Here is a 26,345-nt window from a genome sequence, read left to right on the forward strand (position 1 = left end):
TGTTAGACATGGGTACAGCTAAAAAAATCCCGGGAGGTCGAATCCGCACTGTTTTCCATCAGAAAACCCTCCAAACAGAACAAAAAAGAGAAAACCAAAGAAGACAACGGCCAAAATCTCTTCGTACAGAGCTTTATCAACAAAAACGGAAACCCACATGCAAATTCTATGAGATAGGGCAAAACAAAGTAGAGAAAATAAGTGAGAGGAAAGAGAAGGTGAGGAGCGAAATGATAGAAGTCGGGGTGGGTCAATGGAGAACAGTTTTATTTCGTGAGAGGAATGTGGGCGGTTTGTGTACGTGACAATACACACAAGGAAAACCCACATGCAATGTATTTGTGCTAAGAAGTGGATTCTCTCCCACCAAATGAAAATCAGGCGTCCTTAAAGCGGTTTTCGGTTTTGTTTTTTGGTGAATTACGACTTATTTGGATGCTTGACTAAGTATGTCTTCGACCCGTTAGATCCCTAAATTAACTACTCTACTCGCAACACCATCAACACGATATAACATCATATTTAATACATTACACTACCCGTTCATTATTAATCAATCATTGAATTACCGTATTGGTATTTAGTCTTAACAAAAAAAATATAAAAACATTAATTATGATTGATAAAAGATTGCAAAAAATAAAAAAATAAAAAATAAAAATTGTACTTAAACTTCTAAGTTAAAGAAAGAAAATGAGAGAGAAGTCTACAGAAAAATTGATTAGTGGACACATATGAAAGATTATCACTCCACGTATGAGACAGAGAGAGAGGGATCGAGATCAATTGCCTTGGAGGAGAAATTAAAAAAATTGTAAGGACTTGAAATTATTGAAGTTAAATAATTACATGATCTAATTAAAAATTGATAGATGGAAGAAAATCATGTCTATCAGCATGCAATACTATACCAGCACAAATGTCCATGCATGCAACAGCACAAGGATAGCAAAATTGATTAGAGGTTTGTTGTGGGTGACTGATTATGTATGTTGTGGGACCAGAAATAAAAGTTGATGGAGATTCTGTGAAGAGGAATGAACGAAGAGAGAGAGAGAGAGGGGTTTGTGAGAAATGGGTGGGAGCTGAAGAAGTAAAAGATCATAAATGTAAAAAGACTAAAACATCTGTCGGTAAAACAAAAATAAAAGCAAACTGCCCGTAATTTTGGAATAAAGTTAAGGGCAAAAATAGAAGTTAAATAATTACATGATCTAATTAAAAATTTATTAGAGGTTTATTATGGGTGATTGATTATGTATGTTGTGGGACCAGAAATAAAAGTTGATAAGCATGCAATACTATACCAGCACAAACGTCCATGCATGCAACAACACAAGGATAGCAAAATTGATTAGAGGTTTGTTATGGGTGATTGATTATATATGTTGTGGGACCAAAAATAAAAGTTGATGGAGATTCTGTGAAGAGAAATGAACGAAGAGAGAGAGAGATGGGGGTTTGTGAGAAATGAGTGGGAGCTGAAGAAGAAGTAAAAGATCATAAATGTAAAAAGACTAAAACATCTGTCGGAAAAATAGAAATAAAAGCAAACTGCCCGTAATTTTGAAATAAAGTTAAGGTCAAAAATGAAAATAAAAATATTAGACGAAAATACTGTAGTTAAGCTATTAACACTTATTAATATAGGATATATATATATATATATATATATTGAGTAATGTTAGACTCAACTTTCTCGTTCACTCGAATCTCCTACTCCTAGAACCTGAAGGGTGAGGGTGTCCATTGTTTCTGGCAATGTTGGCACTACTTCAATATCTACCCTCACTGCAACTTGTTATTTTTTTAACCCATATACCATATAATTTATTTTATATAAATGATTGACGAAATGTGAAAAGTAAATGTGTCATATCACATAGGCTGTTTTTTATAAGCAACTTAGGCTTGTTAAAATAGGGGAGAGAGTAAAAATAATATATTATAATTTTACTTTTCTTTGCAGGCTGTGGGGTTCGAACCCACGCGCACTTATGTGCAGCAGATCTTAAGTCTGCCCCCTTAACCTCTCGGGCAAACCTGCGAGACGCGAGGAGAAGTTTATTAATTATATATTTGATTGTAAGATAGTGGGCATTATGACAACCTAGAGCGATGAGAGGACAAAAGCAAGAAAACCAGAGTACAGGCTTGATACATGCATAATTTTTGTTTGATAGGGTTCTTTTATAGGAAAATAATCGATCTGATCGGTGGAGGATGGCGGAACACTTGGCGTCGATATTCGGGACAGAGAAGGATAGGGTGAACTGCCCGTTCTACTTCAAGATTGGGGCTTGCAGGCACGGCGACAGGTGCTCCAGGCTCCACACAAAGCCCAACATCAGCCCCACCCTCTGCCTCTCCAACATGTATCAGCGCCCCGACATGCTTACCGCCCCTGCCCCACAGGCCCAGCCCAACCCCAACCTTGATCCCGCCCACGTTCAGGAGCACTTCGAGGACTTCTATCAGGACCTCTTCGACGAGCTCTCCAAGTACGGTCTCCTCGAGAGCTTGAACATCTGCGACAATTTGGCTGATCACATGGTATTCAGACATCCCTCTTTCTGTCTCGGTTTTTTTTTTTTTTTTTTTTTCCCTAGAAATATATATATATATATATATATTTGCTTTTTAAATCGTGTGTTTTGAGCAGGTGGGTAATGTGTACGTTCAGTTTAGAGAGGAAGAAGACGCCTCCAACGCGCTTCGCAATCTGACTGGAAGGTTTTACTCAGGTTATTTTTAATGCCCTAAGCTTTTCCTTCTTTTTTTTTTTCATTCCTCTTCTGTTTGGTGGAATTAAATATCATTGTTTGTTCAAGAATTATAATTTATAATAATAAAAAGAGTGGATTTGAATTTTATCTGTATCATTACGGTAACATTGTTTCTGCATCATCATACCGGTATTAGTGTTACAAGGAGAAATATCGGTTCCTTTGTTTCTGCATCATCATAATGGTATTAGTGTTACAAGGAGAAATATTAATGTTACTTATAAAAAAAAGGAGAAATATTAATGTTAATTAATTTCATCACGGTAACATTGTTTTCTCAATTTTAATAAAATTTTTTTTTAACCTATATAAAAAAATGTTGTTTTCTCAACTCTATGAACATCAAATGTATCAGGGCGCCCCATCATTGTTGACTTCTCACCAGTCACAGATTTCCGTGAAGCTACATGTAGACAATATGAGGAAAATGTATGCAATCGAGGTGGCTATTGCAACTTCATGCATTTGAAAAAGATTGGCAAGTGAGTTGTTTTTGGTTTAATCATTTTTACTTGGAAGTATCTGGCTATGAACCTATAAACCTATTGATTGTTGATCTGCTTGCATTTGCTTTGTTTATGTGGATTATAGGGAATTGAGGAGGAAATTGTTTGGGAGAAACAGAAGAAGGCATAGCCACAGTAGAAGCAGGAGTCGCAGTCCTGTTAGGTACCGTGGTTATGAGGAGCATTCACGTGGTGGTCGTGGTTTTGGTAGAGGTGGTGGTCGTGGTTATGGTAGAAGACATGATGATAGGGATTACCGCTACCACGGTAGGGACCAGAGGCCTAGAAGCCGCAGTCCTGGACGAAGATGGGAGCAGAGTAGAAGCCCTGGGGGAAGGAGGAATAGGAGTCCAGTCAGGGAAAGTAGTGCTGAACGGAGGGCCAAAATTGAACAATGGAATAGGGAGAGGGAGCACGAGGAATCCGGCCTTAGAGACAACGGGGGCAACATACACAATGACAGAAATGGCTTTGCCCAGAAAAGTGATCAGTTTAATGACCTTGAGCAGCAGCAGCATGGTTGATACAATAACTAGTGCAATTGGACCTTTCTGGTTTGTCTCAGTGTTCTTTATTTAGATATATAAGCATTTTTGTTTCATAGAAATATAAAAGTACGTTTCTGTTGTCAATAAGATGGCCCCTTAAGAAAATATAGCTTACTGCCCATTTCCACTGTGCAGGTGGAGTACAGGTTCTCTCTCTGTGTTATTGAAAGTAAAATTATATTTCTTTTAAATGTTTTTCTTTAAGTGAACAGAATTGAATAAGTAAAACAAATATAGAATTAAAATCTTGGTGCTGCTAAGCATTGATTACGGTTTAAATTTCACTTCCAATCTTAATCAGGTAATTGCATTCATTTTCTTTCTAGCTATGTTTCCTTCCATTCTTATTCTGTTGATATCACTTTTGCGCATGTTTATACGATCACAAAGTTTAGTTCCCGTCAGGTTTCTGATTCTTTTTTTCCTTGAGAAATTATAAGATTCCCACCTATATTTAGTTATATACATAAATAGTGAAAATGAGCGAACTGATATAAAATGAAATAGCTTCTGCAGCAAAGTGGAAAGTGCATTCAAAGCACTAATTTTTAACTGATGGTAAGCCACTGCACTCAGGATTTTCACGTCTTCAGAATATAAGTTTTTGGCTGTTCAAATCATATGTAGTTAAGGTTTTTGTACTCTAATGTGCAAATTATGTGATTATTAAGATTAGATGCTTTTAAACCCCCTACATCTACATCTACATCCCTTTCGAAAAACAAATAGGAATTTGGCATACTGAACACCCTGCCCAATTTTCATGTGAAGTGATCTTACCTGCTGTACAAGTTTTTGCAGGTTCAGGTGTTCCTGCTTCCCAGGATCGTGTCTCAATTTTCTCAGGCAGCTTACCATGATATTTGTATACAGGTTGGCTGTTGTCTGCGGATGCTTGCAGGACCTAATGTGTATGTTGTTGGAAAACTTGCTGAATCTCTTGGAGCTGCGTAGCTAGCATATTTGTCACTTGTATCTCAGAAAACAGATCACGTTATACAGGACTCTTAGAAACAGCAGTGGTTTAAATTTGATTTGATAGCATCTGGTTTATTAGTTTTGGGATTATACCGTTGCGCTCTTTCAATTCGGTTTTCTTCAACTTATCTATAGTCCATTATTAGATCGAGATGGCTGGCTATACTAGAGAGCAATCAATTGGTAGATGGTTTGAAATTAGTATGACGGAATTGAGGAGAGAAAAATCTGATATCCACAATATAACATCCAACGACCAAGCTCTTCAAAGCCTGGCGAAAATTGTACCAAAGTATGATGCCTGAGAATTGAAAGGACGGACCGTTAAAATGAGTGCCATTTGTTTGCCCAGTAATCTGTTAAAAAAGATTGTTTATTTTTGCTCTTCTAGTTAAGTCGCACATGGGTGGAAAGTGAAAAAAGAGCAAATATCCAAGTTTATATAAGGAGGCTTGGGCTCTTTAATTTAAATACACTGGTTAAAAATTTATTTAATAACTTTTAAATTTAATTAAATTAAGGATCTCAAGCCTCTTATATCGGCCAAGTATTTGCTCTTCCTTCACTTCACATTCATGTGGGACTTAAAAATAAAAGACCAAAAATTGACAAGTACTTAAGTCCCACATAGGTGGGAAGAGAACGAGGAACAAATATCCAAGCCTATATAAGAAGGCTAGAGCTCCTTAATTTACTAGTGTACTTAAATCAAAGAGCTCAAGCCTCCTTATATAGGCTTGGGTATTTGCTCATTCTTCACTTCCCACTCATATGAGATTTAAGTAAAGGAGCAAAAGTCAACAATATCTACCTTACAACTTTAATTAGTCCCATAGTCAAACTCTACCTCAATAAAGATTTTCATAACTTCTACTATTATGCTTCATCATAAAAGCATACACACTCAGAATAAACTAATTCCAAATATTTCATTTCGACCTATGTCGAAAACTTTATTGAAAATTATGGTGTAACCACTACATTTGATTTTCTTAAAAGTTCATCAGCTATTGACATGAATTTCCACCATACCCTGCATCAATGTCAAACCAATGTATGTGTGCAAACTTACGGATCCGCTAATATTAACACATCTATCATGACAACTTTTAAAAATTAACGGCATGCCATGAAGACGTATATGTCTCTTTTTAAAGATCAAAGTCTTCCATAGAGAGAGACAACGTTAGCATCATTTCTAGTATCTTTATTTACTGACTTGAGCTATTTGTTAAACCTGCTCTAACTCTTGGACAATTTTTCTTAATGTGCTCAAATTATCCACACCCTAATAGACTACTTTTTTCTTCATAAAATTATTCTTCTCATTTTTAGCTGCTACTATTACTAAATTCTTAAGTGGAACATTACTTCCATTACTTAGTATTTTATCTACAGAAAAAATTTTACTGATAACTTCTAAAAAAATTATTTTATCCTTCCCATGTATCAAAATAGACTTCTTATACTTATAGGAATGTAAAAGAGACCAAATAAGTCTCAAAACTTGATCTTCATCATCAATTTAAACTATAATAAATTTTATCTTAACAATAATGCCATTGAAAACGTTTTAATGATTTGAAATAATTGTACCTTACTCATCCATATTATATGAAACTGCTCCTTCAGGTACACAATTTGAGACGCTTTTCGTATGATACAACTCTTCAAATTTTTCCCAAAATTCATTTACCATAGATATTCCATATACATTTATAAGAATATTTTTAACTAAACACAGACATATCACACTTGTTGTTCTTAAATCCAGATCTTTCAAATCTTTATCGCTCATTTTAAACCTGCTCTTTTCACCAATCACACTAATACTAATACTGACTTCAAGTATTGGTCTACCTTTCAATACCTTGTATAATCCTAACTAAATCAAAATATCTTTGACTTATACTTACCACAAGCTAAAATTGATTATCCCATTAAATTTCATCACCTCAAATCTAATAGAATTTGAAATCTCACTTCTTAATATTATTTTGATGAATTTATCATATAAATAAATAATACCTCACTAAATAAATATTTATATGAAAGATTGTAAAGTCACGATAGACACGTTTAAAATTCAATTTCCTAGGCCAAATCTCCTTAAATAATATATATCCATTCTACCACACCAAAACTCCACGTTACAAAAAAGCACTTAGTGACTCTAATACTACTCGTTGAAAATTTAAACCTCCCGAATTCACCTCCTAGAATCTACCATTTACATGAATAACAAAAAAAAATAAAAGAATAATAACACAAAATTTTACATAAAAACTCCTAAACAGAAGGAAAAATAAAAAAATAAAAAAAAACTACACAATTTTTTTTCTTACTCCAAACACAATTAATCAACATTGCCATTGGAAAATAGAAAAATAAAAACCTTCCAAACAAGTCGACGGCCACAAGGCGAGGCAAACATAAGATCGGCTTCAGAAATAAATTGCCGACGCTATAATAACAGTCGGACAATCGTGCGAACCATCACCAAAAGATTGACAATTACGACAATCAATTCTGAATTTAGATCGGAAAAGAACTCCATCAAAGTTTGCATCAAGGAATGCCAATAAAAATGCCCAAAAAGATCGACACAACATACCGAACTACTCCCTCCTTTTACATTTTACCAAAACTAACACTACGTTTTTCTAGGACATCCCAAAGATTAAGGTCACCAAAAAGTATATTACTGTGCAGCACTGTGTTTTGCCTTTGTATGAGACTGCAAACCAGTTTCTGAGCTGAACGACCTGCTACAGATATTCAAATCATTACAATCCATCAAATAAGAGCGCTGTCAAAGTGGAAGGACAGAAAATCACCTGTTACACGATTTGCAAGGGTATGCTCTTCCTGATTTTGGAGTCTGCTGTTTTGTAACGGTCTGCTTTGAAGGGTGAGGAGTTGCTACACGGCCACTAAATTTCTTGATATCTGCAACAACGAACTCGGACCACAAACAAATCCATCAGGTTATCAGGACTATTATACCAATATAAATCTTGCTTGCATTCGATAACTAGTGGTAAACATTCACGATAATCAACGAACCCCTCAAGACAGACCTGATCTGTTGCATCCTTACTAATTGGTCATGCAAAATAGAAACTCACCAGTCTTCTCAGGACTACTGAATTTTGCCTTCTTATCAGCAGGGGTTTTTTTGGCAGGTTCCATGGATCTCTTCGTGTTTGCTTTGGCCTTCAACTGCACAACAAATACACATTGATCGATGACAATGACAGTTAAAATAAGAGTATTTGTTAAGAGTGTCTTTACCTCCTTTGGAATCTCTTTATCCTCGTCTTCGCTACTGTCATCATCACTGCCATCATCATCTTCACTGCTTTCTTCCTCACTACTTGCCTTAGCCTGAGAACCAAAACTATCAATCAAGTGCTTTGTCCACAAACCACCATGCAAAGCATGCAATAGAAAAGTTAGGAAAAAAATTACTAACAACATTTAGAGAGCACTGAATCTTCACTAATCGTGACCTAGCTGAGAGTTGCATGAGAACTACAATGCATAGAAGATAAAAACTATATAAAGAAACAATTTATATCATGTATGAAAGTGTTCCTGTCCATTGTTTAGAAGCTCTATTTCTCAGTCAACAGTATATAAATATTTTATAAGTATCAACAATATATATATATATTTTATATCAGTCAACAATTATGTTTGGGAAATATGATCTAACAGATGACCCTAAACAAAAATTTCATGAAGGGGCAATATCAATGCAGTCCATATATGTTATCTGATTATTGATTCCATCATCGTAGAAAATACACTCCATGCAAAAAACTAGAATGATTGGCATGTGAATGATCAGAAGTTGAAGAACTTTCACAACTACTAATACTTTTGTGTGCTTTTTGTCCACGTTGTTCTGTAGATGTTGGATTTTGTGCAAACCAAAATATTTAAGTATGCATCGCACCAAATCAACAATGCTTTTACACAGAATAATTTTTATTCCGCAGGCATAAGATTACTTAGATGAAAAAAGTTGAGACACAAGGACAAGGGAAAATGGCATGTTTTTATTAGAAATTAACTTAGTAAAAAAGACTTTCAACATCCATAAATCGTGCCCATCTAAATGACAATAGGACAATGCTAGGGTGACTACCAAATATGCCCACAAAATGTGCACACTAGTACCAATGAGTTTTTTTATTTTTCTCTATCATTTTTTTTAACATCCTTAACTATTAAGAAAAAAATAAAAAAATATATAAATTCACTAAGAGTCACTTCCTTAACTATTAAAAAATAAAAAAATATATAAATTCACTAAGAGTCACTTCCTTAACTATTAAAAAATAAATAAAATAAAAATAGATTAGTGGACACATTTGGTAAGCATATTTGGTAGTCATACTATCATTTTCCATAACCTATGATTAACCAAAAATTATTTTATTAAGTACCTATGCTTAAAAAAACCTATTGGTTGACAAGATTTAATGTGAAATATAGTATCTTGTTACAATACAAGTGATAAAATGGGAAAACAAACTTTTGTCATGACATTGTAGTTAAGAATAGTAGTTTCTTACTTATCAAAAAAATAGAATAGTAGTTTCTTTGCCATCATCAGGGGTTAAGATCTCAACATTTTTTACAGTTATGAAAAAATGGAAACCTCTATTATTGATAGTGATAATTGATATATTATGTCAGGTTGAAGGTTTGATATGTCTATCATTAACTTAGAGCATAACTATCTTCAGCCGACTACTCAGCAATGAAACTTCAATGAATGACTCAAGAACCACTGTCTACAATACTAAGGGCCTCATTTGATTATGCAGTTCAGAATAGATGAGATGAAATCTTTTGAATAGTAATAAGATTTTTGAGTTAAGATGAAATGAGATGGTTTGTAAAAAAGTGTGTTTGGATAATGAGATGAAATGAAATATTTTTTACTTTTTGGGGTTTGATAAAAGAGTGGGCCCCACCAATAATTGAAAATCATTTAATAATTATTGAATAATAGTTATAAATATTTAAATCCCAATTTTATATATGAAAAGGAATCTATCAAGGTAAGATAAGGCATATATGCAATATAATGGCATTAATTGTGTGGGTGTCAGAAGGGGAAGGGTAGGCGTGAAGGAGATGAGATGGGTGTCAGAAGGGGGTTTCGAATTGTCTGGGTAAATATGTAAAGTGTAGAGATAAAGCAAGATGAGTTAAAAACATGGTTTTAACCGTTTGAATACACAGATAAAACAAGTCGTACAAGTCAAATGAGATGGTTTGTGTTTTATCTGAATATCCAAACCAACCCTAAACGAAGTCTCAAGAATATAGAAGCTAAATAATTTGACCACTTGCCTTTCCCCAAGTCATTGGCCATTTAGCAAGGAGAAACAAGTATTTATATTTATTAGACAAGATTATCTTCGCTTCACTTACCTCCTCATCATCAGACTCATCAGATGATTCCTCATCTGAAGATGTGTCCTCATCCACATCTTCATCAGCATCTTCAACTTTATTTGGTTCCACAATCCTCACCTGCTTAGCTGTGGTAACATTAGGCTTTGCAGCTTGTTTAACTTCTAACTCAGATTTTCCTACATAACAAGGATCAAAATTAATTATATGTGCATGAATCTGATAAAAATAAAAATAAAAAAACATAAAAAACAGATGACCTACCAATATGATGGGGATCCACTCGAAAATCCTCCTCCGAATTAGCTTCCGTATCAAAATAAGTATCAGATTCTGAAAGTAGCATGCATATATAAACAAAGAGCATGCGATGAAGTTAAATTTAAAATGACAATAAAGCACCAGAGCAGCGACTCACCTGAAGACTCATCAGTAATGACAATACATACAGCAGTCAAGGAGATTACAGGTTGTAGGGAGATAAACAATGGGGCTAAACCAGCTAAAGTTTTTGAGAATAAATAGACTGAAGGTCACGTTCAAAGAGAAAAGAATGTAACAGGATATTCTTTGGTTACATAAGCTCTATATCCGGTGAAGTAGACACTTCCCTTTTTCCAGTTATGGGATAACTGGAATTTCTTTTCAAACACCAGATCAAAAGATATCTGAGGTAATTTCTCAGAAGACACGGTTCCAAGAGTAAGCTTTTGATCATCAACTTTCACAAACAAGCAGATTCTTTCATTTGCTTTGTCCTTCTTAACCTCTCCAATAGAAGCCTGCAGTGCGGCAATACTTTAGATACCATGTCACAAACATCATTCATGGGGAAAAAAAAAAAAAAGGATATTGAAAAATCAAAGATCATAGATTCTGTTATAACCTGTGAAAGATGCAACACCACACCCTGACCAGGATCCACCTCAAGGGACTCTCCACTTTTGACCTCAGCACCTGTACATTTGTTTAGGTACAAACATTATAGAAGCAAAAAAATGGAAATATAGGGTTATGAAGAGCAAAGGATGCCAAAGCGACTCTAATATAGTTTTGCAGGATAACATCAGATTGCAACTCACTCGACATCACCTACACGGTCGCACATACAGGCACTTATAGAGAAAAAATAGACAACCAAACACAGATCCTCGAATACAAAGTGCCCAAGTATACACGAAGGACTTAAAAACTGCTTTCGGCCATATATTCCTAATATACATGTTCTAAGAAAAATAGTTACCTGGTTCGAAGAAAAGAGAGATGGCAATCAAAATGATATACGCTCGTCCCCAAACTTACAGTTGAAGCATCTTCTTCTGTTTCTTTTTTCTTTCTTACACGAACTATGTTTACATAGAACAACGTAATAGGGTGAAAAACAGAACGTAGGCCCCAGAAAATCAGGCAGAAAAGTATAGCGCCGCCATTGGAATGAGTTCGCTTAATTTCCAGCTAAGTAAACAGGAGAAATTTGCTTTACAGGTCCAAAATAGTCAACACCGAACAAAGAGGCTCTACAACTTCTAAGAAATCAAAGCCATTGACAAAAGATATAAACCCTAACCCTCTGTTTGGTTCCGAGAAAGTCTGGTAAAACGAAAGAAGAGCAAACACTACCTACAATCTCATTCGAGAGCATAAGTTTCTTTTCTCAAGCACCAAATTAACGATGAATTGGTAAACACTAGAACCCTGAGTTCCCGTACCATTTCCCAGTAATCTCGGCAACCAAAGGGACCAATGGCAAAAGAAAGCCCAAGATCGCAAGGCATAACATCATATGACTCGAAAAAAAAACGATAAGCAGCAATGTATGAGAATCCTAAAACCCTAATTCACAACAAGAAAATCAAAACGAGAGATAGAGTACCCCAAAACTCCATCAGCGACATTGATGGAAGCGAGAGGGAGCAGCTCAGAAGAGGATTTGCTATGCTGTCTAGAAGGCTCTAGAGAAAGGATACGGAATTATTTCAAATTCCACGAGTGCGGTTATATATGAGTGACGAGTGTCTGTCAACTCGAGCTTTGATTCTATGTTTTGCGAACCACGGTAACATTGTGCTGGAAATTATTAATTTTTATATTTTTATATAAAATATAATAAATAATTTAATTTTTTTAAATGTCAAAATAATATCAACTATTAATTTTTCTCATCTCAACAAATCCCACTTTAGAATTTTCTTCTATTTATTAAATATTTAATATTAATCGATATATTTATATGAATAAAAAGAAATATCGCAGAAACTATTCTATGTATTAGCCTGAATCTTATAATGAGATCATTTTCATTTCGGCCGAAATGAAATATCCATATAGTGTAACACATGATGTTTTTTTATTTCACTCGTGAATAAATTATCCAATGACTAAATTGGATATTTTCTAACAATTTTCTTTTAGAAGTGTTTTAAATTTGAATTTAAAAAAATAAAAAATAAAAAGAAACTGATTTTATAAAAAGTAAAATTAACTTTATGCTACATGTGCTACGACAAATTTCATAAAATTTTTCAATTCCTCCGGTCGGGCGGAGAAGTTTAGGACGTTAATCGCGTCAGGTCGGAGGCTGCTCTTCGCAGCTTACCATAAACGAACTCGCAAAACCAATCAGCTATTCGAGGTCTACCAAGAGTCAAAGCTCACTGTCTCTTATCGCACAGCATTGAGTAGGTAAAGTAGTGCGTAGCATTGCTATTCTCTCTATTCTCTCTGAAGAAAATCAACAAACACAGGACATGGATCTGGCATTTCTTCTCCACGCTCTAATTCCCTCGTGGGCCTCAGTAAGTACCCGTTTCTTCAAATCGAGTTCTGACCCATTGATTATCTAACATTTTTCTTATATATTTGTGGCATCAGGTTGGGATCTTAGCCACGTTTTTTACCTACTTGGCCATTGTTGGATCCATACTACCCGGAAAAGTTGTTTCCGGTGTGATCTTACAGGACGGTACCCGTCTTCACTATCGCTGCAACGGTCTGTGCTTATATACGAATGCGTTTAGTTCAGTTTGATCACAATTTTATTTTGTTCGAATATTTTAGGTTCAACACGATTGTTTGTGCTTTATTTTTCGCTCTCTTTTTCTTTCCCTGATAAAGGTTTGTTATCGCTTGTTGTGCTGGTTGGGCTTCTCGGGATCGGCGCAAAGATGAATTACATATCGCCCACTGTATGTGGTCACTGCTTTCGATTAGTTAATTTATTTTTTTCTTTTTCACTTAAGGATTGCTTCAACTATTCACATCCGTCTCAGGACTCTAGGCATTTGAATAGGATTAGGAATATGCTAGTTGAATTTCCAAGCTTCCCATTATTGGATGAAATTCTAAATATGTGGCATTATATCAGAAGTTACTGTAGTGATCTAAAGCAAATTAAAATAATGCTGAAAAAAAAAAAAAACTGCTTTAAATTGATATGGTTTGGTACTTATTTGGAAATTCATAGACGCCCAAAACACTTCTGAAAAATCAAAGAATACATATCCCGCTTCCAAGTAACAGCAAAGATGTCAAGCAGGCATATATCTTTTTTTTCTGCCATAACTTTTAGGGATATATTGGTTGCTTAGATTTACTTAGACCAATTTTGTGCAAGAAAATCCTACCGATGCATCCTACTGGGTAGTTTTGAATGTTTCTGCAGTTTTTTTCTTTTGTTTCCCCCGAATGCCGGTAATCATAAATGTGGATTAGATTACTGCAAGTTCTGACATACTGCACATGTGGACATGATAACAATGCTTGCAGGTGATATCAGACAGAGGGCTTGAGCTGCTATCAACAATTTTAGCCTTCAGTTTTCTTGTAAGTTACAGTTGAGATTTTTTTTTCGGTGGTTAATGTTGTAATGAAAGGACCATTACATCTACACGGACTATTAACTTGCATAATGGTCACTTCATGAAGTCAAAGATATACTTGTGATTCAAAATCAAAAGATGCCAATATGGGAAATCCCTTTTGGCATAATATCAAAAGAATAGGGAATAATCATGAGTATGTTAGTAGCCATTCATTGAGGGTTACCTGTTACCAGCACCCCATTAATTTCTGACAAAGTTCCTATACAGTAATTTGAAAACTCTTTTTTTTTTTTTTTTCAGAAACCTATTAAAAGATTTGGAGGTTGTATTTTCTTATCTGACCAATGCAAGATCATCCCTCCATTTTCATTGCTTTTCATGATGATAATTTGATTACAGTGATTAAAAAGTACCAGCAACGCTTTACTCTTCCTCTAGCCTTTTAATTCCTTTACCTTTTCATCTTTTAACATGATTTTCCTCTATATTATGGATACAAATTAAGAGCAAATTTCTTAGTCCAATTTATACACAATTTGTCATTTTCAAAGATTAACTTACGGCTGCAAGTTGTGGTTCAAAAAAAAGATACCATATGCTACATATTTTTCTCTATTTCCGATCATTTTATATATTTTCTCTCTGTTCTTGTTTTTTTAATGTTAGGTGACCTTGGTACTCTATGCTGCTGGCTGCAAGTCAAGCAATCAGGTTTCTTCCCTGAAACCTCATCTCACAGGGAGCTTAATACATGACTGGTACTTTTGTGGCCACTTTATCTTATTCCAAGTTATATGCATTTCATAGAAATTTTAAAATGGGTTGGAGAAGTTCTATTTTAGTAGGATATAGATTCTGGGCTACTAATGCACATGAATATTTCCGGCCCATCTTTTTAGCTTTCTCTTACTCGCAGTGAAAAGTATCTGCTTTTTCCTCAGTTAACAAAGACTATATGTTACAAAAAGATGGGAACAATTAACTTTATGGAGGCATGCTAAACCTAGAAGTGTACATTCTTATCCTATCCCTAGCTGTAGTGGGTAAACCATGTCATAACTCTTGGGTTGTTTTGGCCCAAGCTAAATCATACTATTGAATTAAAAAAGAATATACTATATATATGAGACTGATGGGTAAGGCCTGTTTACAATTTTTTTTTTCCCCCATATATGAGATAGAGTATACCATTTTCCAATTTTTTAAAATAATGAATTCACAAGTGATCTTCCACCAGCTTCTTGGATGGCTTAATGAATAACTGACCATTTGTTTTTGTCCTGATAGCAACGTCTCACCAACTATTGAGACACATAATCAAATTAAAAAAAGAAAAGAAAAAGAAGCAACAATTGAGAACTTTACCCCTGTTTATATCCTTCCAATTTTATTTTATAATGAAGGGTTAAGTGTACTTACCCAAAAAAGAAGGGTTACGATACGTGTCTATGTTTGCTGCATCCCTTGTAGAACATGTTTTGAGCAATAATCTTGATACTGCTATTTTTTATGTCGGTGAATAGGTGGTTTGGAATTCAGCTCAATCCTCAGTGTATGGGCATTGACCTCAAGTATGTGATTCAGTCTCCTTTTTCTGGCCATATTCTTATATGATCAACAAATGAGAATATTATTTTGACTTTTGTAATGACTTCTATTCTCCACCTACAATGGTTCTCTGTCTTGCCTGTGTGCTCAAGGATTGGTCCTTTTTTCATTTATTGCTTCCATGTTAGTTCATGATTGCCATTGGTTCACAAAAGCATTTCAATTTAATTATGTTGTCAACATCATGAGTAGGATGGACTAATTTATCTGGTATTATCATCACTGGCAACCATAACACTGTAGGAGTACAGATATATTTGAATAATCTAATCTACATCTTATAATGTACCTAGTTTCTTTTTCACTTTTTTTTTTACATGATGAGATTCTCCTGTAGATTTTTCTTCGTTAGAGCTGGAATGATGGGCTGGCTACTTATCAACCTATCAGTTCTAGCGAGAAGCATTCAAGATTCCACTGTGAGCCGATCAATGATCCTCTACCAGCTGTTTTGTGGGGTAATCTGGTGTTGCTAAAAGCTACTTTTGATATAGTCAGTTCTTTTTATTTCTATATCATGTCTTATTAGTGAATTTTCTGTCTACATCTTTTTTGCAGTTATACATCCTAGATTACTTTGTTTATGAGGAATACATGACCTCCACGTAAGTGCAGTACCATGTCTCTGCAGCAGAATCATTGCATAATGTAGACCTCGCCTGTGTCAAATTTTGGCTTTATGCTTCTCCGGATGCATCTTCTTCTCAATACAATTTGTCTTCATTTGCTCAAATGATAAATTGAAATCAGGAATTGCCAAACTTGACTGTGTTTCTAGTACTTTGTTATTCTATTGGCAAGCCATGGTTTGAGTAGGCAATGACTACAGCCAATATTGGCTTTTTCGGTACAGAACTTCACGAACAATTTGTATAGGAAAAAACCACGGGAATTGATTACATGGAGCATGCATTAATAAACTGATTAATATTTTCCACAAGGTTCACTAGAAGCACTGCCATGCTGAGCTGTGTGATGCTTTAGCTGCGTTCAGCCAAAAGTTTAGGTCCCTTGATTTTTCTGAAGTCTGGTCTTAGCCCAAGTTATGAAGCTCTTGCCAAGTTCAGGCCTGCCTCAAATCCATTCAACCTCAGTGGTTCATTTGAGATTTAATCAGTATCTGGAAATTTCCTGGTCTAGTCAAGCATTTTCTCCTTTTATCCCCTAAACTGGATAAAACGCATCATTTGAAGCCTATAATTCACTTTACCATTCTTGTATTATCCCTAACTATGGTCATCTTTTGTTATGCACCTTTAGTTGCATATTTTTTCTATTGCCTTTGTTTCTATTAAAATTTATGAATATATCGATTCGGTATTTACTAATCATTTACTTCACATATCTAACCCTCTTGTATGTAATTGTCTTCTATAGATGGGACATAATTGCTGAAAGGTTGGGCTTCATGTTGGTATTTGGAGATCTAGTGTGGATCCCTTTCACTTTTAGCATTCAGGCATGTGACTCTAAACTAAAGCTTTGATAATATGAAAGACTGTTTATCTTCTCCAGCCCCGAATTATCTAAATTTCAGCCTAGATGTATGTTATCAAGAATGTGGCTTTTACTACGAAGTTCCTAGAAAAGGGTGAACAGTCCTACAGTTTGCCTAATATACCAAAATGACAAAATTGAAAGCCAGTAACACTGTACTCGATTGACTGGGTTTGATGCTTGGTTAAACAGGTTCTTTTTTTATAATTTGAATTTTTTTTCCTGATAATTATTGGTGCTTCTGATATGCTTATGATAACTCATGTCTTTTCATTCTCTTTAAAGCGTCTTTCTTCATCTCTTTGCATGAGTACCAATGGTAAATTTCAAGTCTCTTACAAGCATGGACCTTTGTTACTTCTATGCACACTGAAAGCACCCAAGCCACTTTATAGCAAATTCTCGATTTCATCAGATGCAGTTGTAGTCGTAGAGATCGTTCAAACATGATTAGTTAATAAGTTCCTTTTACAAGAAGGGAGGACAGCTTGCTGTGGATTCACAATGGTAATTCCAGATTTTCGGTTAATTCCTTTTGTAAGGCGTTAAGTTGTCATTGTGTCAATAAATTCCCTTGGAAGAGCATTTGGAGATCTAAGGTGCCTAGTAAGGTTGCATTTTTCTGTTGGTTGGCATCTCTTGGAAAAATATTGACCACAGATAATTTGAGAATGTGTGGATTATTTGTTGTGGATTGGTGCTTCATGTGTAAGAAAAATGGCAAATCTGTTGACCATCTGTTTCTGCATTGTGAGGTGGCTAAAACTTTGTGGGATAAGATTTTTGGTAGGACGGGTATTGCTTGGGTGATGTCTAAGCAAGTGGTGGACCTTTTAGCATGTTGGCAAGATTTTAAGGGGAGTCGTCGCATTGTTGCCATTTGGAAGATGATTCCTTCATGTTTGATGTGGTGCTTATGGTTGGAAAGGAATAGACGGTACTTTGAAGATAAAAGAATGTTTGATAGGAGCACGTAGGGAGTTTTTCTTTAGTACTTTGTGTTTCTGGGCTAAAGCTCTTGTATTGAATGGAGATAATCTTCATGATTTTCTTTTAGTCCACTCTAGTTCATAGCTTGTATTTAGGTGTTTTCTCTTATATATTTCATGTGTACTTGGACTATGCCTATTTACTTGTCAATAAAAGTTTCTTATTAGTTATAAAAAAAAATTAGTTAATAAGTATCAGTCATCTTTTGTTCTGTTACAGGGCTGGTGGCTTTTGAGCAACAAGCCCGAGCTTACAACAGCAGCTGTAATAGCCAATTGCTTTGTTTTTCTGATGGGGTAGCTTTCTTTCGACGTTACACTGGTGACTTGGAAACTTTAACTTGAAATCTTTTCTAGAACAATCACTAAAACTTCATTCCTTATAACCGAGTAGGTATCTCGTATTTAGAGGAGCTAACAAGCAAAAACATGTATTTAAGAAGAATCCCAAAGCACTTATATGGGGCAAGCCTCCAAAAGTCATTGGGGGAAAGTTGCTTGCTTCCGGTTTCTGGTAAGACTGCTGTATGATCACATTGAAGAAATCCACATCTTCTTAATGGCGTTATGGAGATTATTCATAAATGCTTCATCTCTTAAAGTTTTCCTACTTTGCAATTATTTTGTTTAATAAGGGGAGTTGCACGGCACTGTAATTACCTTGGGGATCTGTTGCTTGCTCTGTCCTTCAGTTTACCGTGTGGGATAAGGTACTTCGTGATTACTTTTTTTTTTTTATAAGTAAACGGTACTTCGTGATTACTTTACACCATGTTCTCCTTTATAAACGGTTTTCATTTTGAGAGTTTTCTCATTCTGCAGCTCCCCAATTCCATACTTTTATCCCGTTTATCTGCTTATTCTGCTAATTTGGAGAGAAAGGAGGGATGAAGCTCGCTGTGCCTTGAAGTACAAAGAAGTCTGGGCAGAGTACTGTAGACTTGTTCCATGGAGAATATTGCCTTACTTCTATTAGCACCCAGTCACCAAGGAACCTGTTTCAATTAATGTTCATGCATCTCTTGTTGAAGAAGTTTTGTGTACTTGTAGCGAGCTAAATGAATTTCTTCTTGGGTTTTTTGCGTACTAGTAGCTAACTAAATGAATTATTCTTGGGTTTATGATTAATAAGCCTGTAATTTACTATCAATCATAGCATCCAGGTGGGAACATATTCTCACAACCTGCTTCGTCCTCATCTCTATCTTTATCGGACAAAACCGAGCGGCTTCTTGGGTGCGCTACCATTGTGGGGTTCCAAACTGATTGAATTAGGCTTAGTTTGTTTTTATAAATGAGATAAGTTGAATAAAATATTATTAAAATATATTATTATTATTTTAAATTAAAATTTGAAAAAATTATATTAAGATTTTAAAAAGTTGAATTATTTATTTTATTTTATATAAAAATTTAAAAAAATTATAATAATTAACCTGAGATGAGAATTTTATAAAAATAAACAAAGAAGGTTCCTACTACTGTCAGTTCCGAGTCGCCGATTTAAAACTCATGGGTCTCTCTAAGAATCTGACAGGACCCACTACACTGTGCTTATCCCTCGAGTACTAGATTGACGGTAGATGAGCTAGCGGTTGACTCTGGAATCAATGCATCCTAGGGTCAGCCATGCTTGACCACGCTTACATATGATAAAGGGTATTTGTCATTATCAAATCTTAGCTACGTTAATTGCCATGTTCATATGAAAATAGTAAAGAAAGAAAAGATTCAGAGTTGATTGGAATGCGAGCCACACTCAACATTATTTATTGGGTTTTGTTACTTGGTAGTTGAGGAAGCTTTTTCAATTGCATTGTTTTGCGTATTAGTCAAATAAAGAGACAACATGAGTAAAAGGAAGCGGTGGGGATGACCCTTTTGTCATCCTTTTGTCCCTTTTCTAAATGTTATCCATGTTCTAGTCTCTGCATTGTGCAGTAAAAGAAGCATGCTCTCTCCATATAGGTGTAGAGAGAGAGAGAGAGAGAGAGAGAGAGAGAGAGAGAGAGGCCATGATGGGAAAGATGCAAAAAAGAAGAAAAATAATTGCAGGCATTGAGAGCTATACAATTGAGTGATCCCATTATAAAGAGCAAGTGGGGATGATAGTTATTGATGCATTAAAAATAGTAATAAGTGCATGGATGATCCATCTGAAATGTATTTGCAGTACGAAGCGGCATATGTATATATAGGTTAAGACAATGAGACCCAAAATTTGATGACATTTAAAACCTGTTTGAGTTTTTAACAGGACACGTGGTTAGGCTCCTTCCACGAGTCCCACCAGAAACAGAAAAAATTACCGGGACGAGCTGTCACCCACTATGGCTCGAGGAACAGGTGTCAATTTCCCACACTCGTCTCGTACGTCTCTGGTGGCAAGTGGTTTTATCCATGAAGGAGATCTGATCCTAAACACCATTCATGACACCGATGAGATATTATATCTCTTGGGGTAAGTAAGTAATGCATCTCAACCGGCACAAATCAAAACCAAACAACTAAATTCCTTTGAAATTTCCCCAAAATTTTCGAGTGATATGTTAGGATACATCTTCATTTATTTTGTGGCTTTTGATTTACAGCAAATTAATATCAACTTTGAGTACTTTCTTTTAATTATTCTACGCGAATGTTTGTGGTGAAAAGGCGAGGGAACGGTAATCATGTTGTTGATCTTACTGTTATGAATATCCAATTATATCTATATATATATATATATATTATATATACAGTTCCGAAGAGGAACTGTCAATCCGCTCCTGGAGTTTTAACAACCCCCAATAAAAATAGACCATATCAGCAATCCTATACTTCATATCACAAGACTCATCACATCAGATAAAAAATTTAAAATCATGGAAAAACAATTATGTTTCCATCTGGCTTCTATAAGAACTTTATTATTAGATTATGTATATGTAAATGATATTTTTTATAAATATAAGATGAATTTAGATGTTAGTTATTCCATTTATACTAGTCTTCATATTAGAATAGTTATTTTTTATTATATAATAATAAAATAATATAAATAAGAATGGTGCCGTTTCCTTCTATCTTCCAGATCAGAATGTACCGTTTCTGATTGACATTTATCCGCCTCTATTTTCCATTACATTGAAAAGCGAAAAGCAGGAGACTAGAGGGCCAAGCAAATAGCTTTCCCATGGACACCTGATTCTTGACCTCTCTCGGCCTTCCCTCCCAAACCTCCAAGTCCCACCCACCACCTAATTTCGCTTCCCTCTCCACCCACCGCACCACCGCTCTCACAATCCCCATAAACCCCATCTCAAAACCAAAATCACTCTCCCAACGAAAACCACCCAAATCACCTCTCAATCACGCCAATTCCACTACCTTCCTGTCATTCACATCCACTTCCTTAAAATCCATCTCACCCAAACCCCACAGACCCTTTTCAAGAGCCTCTCCATCCTCGAGCGCGCCCTTATTGGTGCTGCTAGTGGTGGCATTGCTGGAGCTTTCACCTACGTCTGTCTCCACCCACTTGACACTATCAAAACCAAGCTCCAGAGTAAAGGCACATCCCAAATCTACACCAACACCTTTGACACCATCGTCAAGACCTTCCAGACTAAAGGGATCATCAACTTCTACAACGGTGTGTCTATCGCTATCGTTGACTCAACAGCATCTTCCGCTGTATACTTTGGTACTTGCAAGCTGGAGAAGTTGGTCTTAGGTAGTTTCGATCGATACCCATCAATCCTCATTCCCCTGACTGCCAGGATGATGGGGAAATGAAGCAGAGACAGGGAGATGAAGGGACGCGGGTGGTGTGGTGGCTTCCCTAGTGCAAACCAACCTCCTTCTCCACTTTCACAAGGCGGAATGATGTTGGGTAGATGAGAAGTGATAATAGGAGGCGGAATGCCAAAGGAAGAAGACAAATGAAAATGAAAAAAAGAAATCGAGGGAAATAAAACTACCATCAGTTGTTTTGTTCTGAAAATATCCAAATGGGAGAGAGATAATAAAATAAACATTTACTTAGTATACAATAAATATTAAATTTGCTTTTTACTTTCCATTTACTGTAGGTAAAAGTTAAAAACTTTAGTTATAGATAATCTGATGCGACTGAATTTTTCTTTTAATAGTTAAAAAGTGGGATAACTTTTAGATATATAAGCCGGTGAGGATGCTATAAATATCCTGAACGCACATAGCAGTAACAACAGCAAAAAAAGATGATGAAGAAACTTTTCACGGCGCTGGCCAACGTCATTCTAATCTTCCTAGCTTTTACTGCCCTATTCAAAGAGAGAATTTTCTCTTTTTCTTCCAACCTAATCAATAAAAAATAAAAAGATTAGAAATGCCTGTAAAAAAATCCTTGAACTAAAATACTAAGGCTGCATTTCGTTATTAAATTTATCTCAACTTATTTTATGTAATTATTATAATTTTTTTAAATTTTAACTCAAAAATAATAAATAATATAATTTTTTCAAATCTTAAAATAATAATATTAAAAAATAATATTCTAATAATATTTTATTTAACTTTTTACTTTCATTTCAACTCAACTCAACTCACTATTTAAACCAGTCCTTATGAATCACATTCATTCACTTGGAGAATTAAAGAAAACCCATTAGTACGCGAATCTCCCAACAATCCCAAACCCATCTTCATTACCGACTTTCCGTATATTATCTATCTTTCTTTTAATTTAAAAAAAATTAAAAATAAAACCTTACGAGCAAAAATTTAAAGCCCAAAAAAGCATGACAGATTTCACACTTCAGGGCTCTTTGAAGTTCATTTCTCTCGCAAAAAGATCAAGCACAAGCTCCAAAATATTTATTAAAATAAGAACGATAGAAAACCAAAGATTTTGGCACCATAAAATCGCACTGCATCAAGAAACTATCACCACCTTCTCTGTCTCTCTCACCTCTGGCGTTTTTCTTCTTTCTTCCTTTCTCTAGCATTGCATTTTTTGCATTCAGAGACGCCTTGAAACGGTTTGTTGGTTTTTAAATACGAGAGAGAAGAGGGGTGAGGGATCTTGGCCAAAGGGAGTCATCCAGATTGCTTTTTATCCCTTGCATGGATCTTGTGATTGTGTGTCGCGGTTTCATTGTTAGTCCCGTGGGTGGGATATGTGAGGAAAAATCATTGGCGCTGTTTTCAGTGTGACCAGTTGGAAGATTTTTCCATATACATATTAACCAGTTACCAGACATTTTGGGTTTTGTTGTTTTCCTGTTTCATCTAGCGGATACAAGTTCCAAGTAGGCTGTTTTTTGTCGCCAAAATTTCCTCTGTTTTTTCTCCCTTCAGTGTCATTGCCATCTTGTTTTCGTATGCCGAACAATTTCTCTTCACTTCCTCTTCTTTCTCCCAAGTCTCTCACTCTTTCTTATTTTCTGATACCTTTAAACGGATAGGTCTTTTCTGATCTCTCTTTTTTTCTTAGAAAATGCATCGAACCCAATTCCAATTATTACGTATAATTTATAATTTATGTTTTCTTGGTGATATGTATCACCCTCGCTGCCTCGCAGGGGAGAGAGACAGAGAGAGAGAGAGCAATGTGATTATTCGGAGGTAGGTAAGTGTAATTGTCAAGCTTTCATAATAATGGTCTTGACCTTTCTTATTCCCATGATGTAAAAGCAAAAATGATTCCATCATTGACATCTTCACGCATTTCTTGCTTTTGTTTTTTGTTTTTTGTTTTTTTTTTTTTTCATATTTGTTTTGAAAAAATCAAAAACCTCTCTCATTATATATATATATATATATATAGCAAATCACCATCCAGCCCTTTCGTGATGCCCGTCAACCTGTATCAGCCCGTCAACCTGTATCAGCCACTTACCTAGCTATACAAATTTTTATCCTTTGTTTTTTTATGAAATTTTTATTACCATATAAATTGTGGCTTGATATAATATTATATCAAATTAAAAATTTATTTTTATTATATAATATATATATAACATATCACATGAATTCATATCAATTTATAAATTTCTTTTTATAAAATATTTTATGTAACACTTATGAATTATCATTTGTTTTTAATATTTTTCTCTCCTCCCTTCTGCCTTAAAAAGGTAAGGTTAATGCCTTACATTACAAATATCATGCTAATCTTGTTTTTCTGCTAATACACACTGTTCCTAATAAATCAAGCCTGATTTTGATGTTGTAATTCTTGAGCTAGTCTTCTACAACCTAATCCATCTTTTAGATGCATATTTAATGCAGCACTAATGCAGCTGCATGCCAAGAAGAAGGTAAGGATTGAAAAATAAATCAGATTTGAATCTCTTTCTGAACAACTTTTGAAGTCATTTATGTCAAAACACAGCTAGATGTTCTAAAAATCGTGAATACTAACACAAATATTGTCCACACAATTCTTGCGATGGATTGAAGTTTTCATCCATGAATGGTGCAGATTATGGTCGGTACTCCAAACATTTGGGAAGATTCTCACGGCAGATATATAGTTTTAGAAAAATTCTAAACATAAGCCCACACACCACACACTACATATTTTTTTTAATTTTTTTCTTTTACTAAATGTTTGGTATATGGATAATGAGTAAAAAAATTTAATTAGTTTAAAAAGAATAAATCCAAAAAAATAAAAAATAAAATGAGGTATGTGGTGTATGAGGCTTATGAGTAGCAAAACTCTTTTACAATAGTCCATTTGGTGAATTGCATAATTGTAATTAGAGGTCACAAATGTTGTTAGCTACAACTCCAAGTTTGATGTTTCAATTATCAGTCACTTCATCATTATCACTATTTTTATCACATTGATGATCAATCAATATATATGAAGGTTACATTCAAATTTCAAGTTTAAGATTTCAAAGTTCATCACATTGAATTTGAAGGAGGGTGTTGGAAATAATATCAAATTAAGAATTTGATTTGATTTTCATAATCATGAAATCACTTTGAGTTGATAATGATTAAGATATTTACCTTATTTTATTTCAATATAATTTTATTATAAATAAGACCTATGTCTTATATTCGATAACAATTGAGAATATTGAAAAAGTAGCCCTCAAAGATTTTCTTCCTCTTTATCTTCTCACTATCTCAATTTTTATTATATTTTATATTTTATCATAGTGTAAGAAGATTTTTCCACTAGGCCAAAAGCTCAAATAAGGGGAACCCAGCCCAACTTTTCGGCCCCCCAACCTCAAAATTAAGGTTGAATCATAGCCACAATCATGCAAGAAATCTCAAAATGCTAGGGAGTACGTCATCCCAGCACTCCCCTACAACACCTAGCCTCAAAGAATCTATGCAATCGGCTGGGCGAGAAACGTGAGGAGCTATTAATCTTTTGACAACAAGTGAAGAGGAGCCTGACGACATGCACCTTCAGGTATGGCTATACAAAAACTGTGAGAACCAACCGTAACTACCTCAGACCTGCCGTTGGAGCACGAAATTGGCCAAAACCTGTGTAGAACTGATCGGTCGACAATAGAATTAAGTCAAAATCGACATTTTCCAATTGGGTCCCAATTTAAGGCTGGATTAGACCGTTGAACTGACCAAATATATAACTTATATATATATTAGATAAAACAACATCATTTCCCTTAAGTGAAACAACGACGTTTCAATTTAAATTGAATCCCCCCTCCTCTTCTTCTTCTTCTTCTTCTTCTTCTTCTTCTTCTCTCTCTCTCTCTCTCTCTCTCTCTCTCTCTCTCTCTCTCTCACTCTCTCTCACTCTCTCTCACACACACACACACACACACTTACCACCACAATTTGCATATCCTATCATCTATTTCTAAGTTTCGCACCATTCGAGACACCGAAGGGACACCAACGACCAACTGGGATCACTTATCAGGGGCATTTAATTCAGGGGCATTCTTTATGGGCAGAATTTTTCAGAGGGAAGTATGTGAAAGGTAGTCACTTATCCCTCTTGAACCCTACTAAAGGAACTAGGTTTTGGAAAGCCATTGTGCATTGCATTCCGGAGGTTTTAAATAATTCTAAGTGGCTGGTGAGAGAAGGTAATGTTTCTTTTTGGTATGATAATTGGGCGGATGGGGGTCCTATTGGTGATCATTTTCCAGTTCTTGAGATACCTCTGCTTCGAGTCAAAGAGTGTCAGCTTGATAATGGTTGGGATACCTCTCTT

General features: G+C 35.2%; 3 protein-coding genes and 1 non-coding gene across 9 annotated transcripts; 2 read left to right on the forward strand and 2 right to left on the reverse strand.

Moving 5' to 3' along the window:
* Positions 1 to 1,964: 1,964 nt before the first annotated feature.
* TRNAL-UAA lies at positions 1,965 to 2,047 on the reverse strand. The gene has a single exon. It is a non-coding gene; the product is annotated as a tRNA-Leu (tRNA).
* A 65-nt stretch (positions 2,048 to 2,112) lies between these two features.
* On the forward strand, positions 2,113 to 4,908 carry LOC122277339 (splicing factor U2af small subunit B-like). Of its 3 annotated transcripts, XM_043087301.1 has the most exons (6): positions 2,113 to 2,553; positions 2,663 to 2,744; positions 3,142 to 3,268; positions 3,378 to 3,846; positions 3,976 to 3,986; positions 4,714 to 4,908. In XM_043087301.1, exons 1-4 carry the CDS (start codon positions 2,224 to 2,226, stop codon positions 3,814 to 3,816), a joined length of 978 nt encoding a protein of 325 aa, XP_042943235.1. In that variant the 5' UTR covers positions 2,113 to 2,223; the 3' UTR covers positions 3,817 to 3,846; positions 3,976 to 3,986; positions 4,714 to 4,908. The 3 variants fall into 3 exon arrangements, with proteins under 3 accessions (XP_042943235.1, XP_042943234.1, XP_042943233.1); XM_043087300.1 differs by lacking the exon at positions 3,976 to 3,986 and having other exon boundaries at positions 2,114 to 2,553; positions 4,642 to 4,908; XM_043087299.1 differs by lacking the exon at positions 3,976 to 3,986 and having other exon boundaries at positions 2,114 to 2,553.
* A 2,334-nt stretch (positions 4,909 to 7,242) lies between these two features.
* On the reverse strand, positions 7,243 to 12,264 carry LOC122276601 (histone deacetylase HDT1-like). Of its 3 annotated transcripts, none has more exons than XM_043086445.1 (10): positions 12,125 to 12,264; positions 11,138 to 11,208; positions 10,819 to 11,033; positions 10,670 to 10,683; positions 10,516 to 10,584; positions 10,270 to 10,430; positions 8,113 to 8,232; positions 7,947 to 8,040; positions 7,656 to 7,767; positions 7,243 to 7,586 (listed from the first exon to the last, which is right to left on the reverse strand). In XM_043086445.1, the coding sequence occupies exons 1-10, from the start codon at positions 12,144 to 12,146 to the stop codon at positions 7,520 to 7,522; spliced, it is 945 nt and encodes a 314-aa protein (XP_042942379.1). In that variant the 5' UTR covers positions 12,147 to 12,264; the 3' UTR covers positions 7,243 to 7,519. The 3 variants fall into 3 exon arrangements, with proteins under 3 accessions (XP_042942379.1, XP_042942380.1, XP_042942381.1); XM_043086446.1 differs by having other exon boundaries at positions 7,243 to 7,583; positions 12,125 to 12,263; XM_043086447.1 differs by having other exon boundaries at positions 8,113 to 8,205; positions 12,125 to 12,262.
* Positions 12,265 to 12,738: 474 nt separating this feature from the next.
* LOC122277310 (delta(14)-sterol reductase) lies at positions 12,739 to 19,364 on the forward strand. Of its 2 annotated transcripts, XM_043087266.1 has the most exons (13): positions 12,739 to 13,046; positions 13,123 to 13,240; positions 13,366 to 13,436; positions 14,017 to 14,073; positions 14,739 to 14,830; positions 15,596 to 15,643; positions 16,018 to 16,138; positions 16,239 to 16,285; positions 17,058 to 17,139; positions 18,387 to 18,463; positions 18,561 to 18,680; positions 18,802 to 18,876; positions 18,989 to 19,364. In XM_043087266.1, exons 1-13 carry the CDS (start codon positions 12,999 to 13,001, stop codon positions 19,140 to 19,142), a joined length of 1,110 nt encoding a protein of 369 aa, XP_042943200.1. In that variant the 5' UTR covers positions 12,739 to 12,998; the 3' UTR covers positions 19,143 to 19,364. The 2 variants fall into 2 exon arrangements, with proteins under 2 accessions (XP_042943200.1, XP_042943201.1); XM_043087267.1 differs by lacking the exon at positions 12,739 to 13,046 and having other exon boundaries at positions 13,416 to 13,436.
* Positions 19,365 to 26,345: the final 6,981 nt, after the last annotated feature.

The sequence above is a fragment of the Carya illinoinensis genome, chromosome 9 (assembly GCF_018687715.1).
Source record: "Carya illinoinensis cultivar Pawnee chromosome 9, C.illinoinensisPawnee_v1, whole genome shotgun sequence".
In the NCBI taxonomy this organism is placed as follows: Eukaryota; Viridiplantae; Streptophyta; class Magnoliopsida; order Fagales; family Juglandaceae; genus Carya; species Carya illinoinensis.

What these genes read in the sequence shown, in the direction of transcription:
- LOC122277339 (XM_043087301.1), top strand. Translation starts at nt 2,224, where the DNA reads ATGGCGGAACACTTGGCGTCGATATTCGGGACAGAGAAGGATAGGGTG. An exon ending in GACTGGAAGGTTTTACTCAG is followed by an intron (nt 2,745 to 3,141) that starts GTTATTTTTAAT and finishes CAAATGTATCAG; the next exon opens with GGCGCCCCATCATTGTTGAC. An exon ending in CATTTGAAAAAGATTGGCAA is followed by an intron (nt 3,269 to 3,377) that starts GTGAGTTGTTTT and finishes TGTGGATTATAG; the next exon opens with GGAATTGAGGAGGAAATTGT.
- LOC122276601 (XM_043086445.1), bottom strand. Translation starts at nt 12,146, where the DNA reads ATGTCGCTGATGGAGTTTTGGG. An exon ending in TGGTGTTGCATCTTTCACAG is followed by an intron (nt 11,034 to 11,137) that starts GTTATAACAGAA and finishes GCCGCACTGCAG; the next exon opens with GCTTCTATTGGAGAGGTTAA. An exon ending in AGTGGATCCCCATCATATTG is followed by an intron (nt 10,431 to 10,515) that starts GTAGGTCATCTG and finishes CTTGTTATGTAG; the next exon opens with GAAAATCTGAGTTAGAAGTT.
- LOC122277310 (XM_043087266.1), top strand. Translation starts at nt 12,999, where the DNA reads ATGGATCTGGCATTTCTTCTCCACGCTCTAATTCCCTCGTGGGCCTCA. An exon ending in CTTTCACTTTTAGCATTCAG is followed by an intron (nt 17,140 to 18,386) that starts GCATGTGACTCT and finishes GTTCTGTTACAG; the next exon opens with GGCTGGTGGCTTTTGAGCAA. An exon ending in TTGCTTGCTTCCGGTTTCTG is followed by an intron (nt 18,681 to 18,801) that starts GTAAGACTGCTG and finishes TTGTTTAATAAG; the next exon opens with GGGAGTTGCACGGCACTGTA.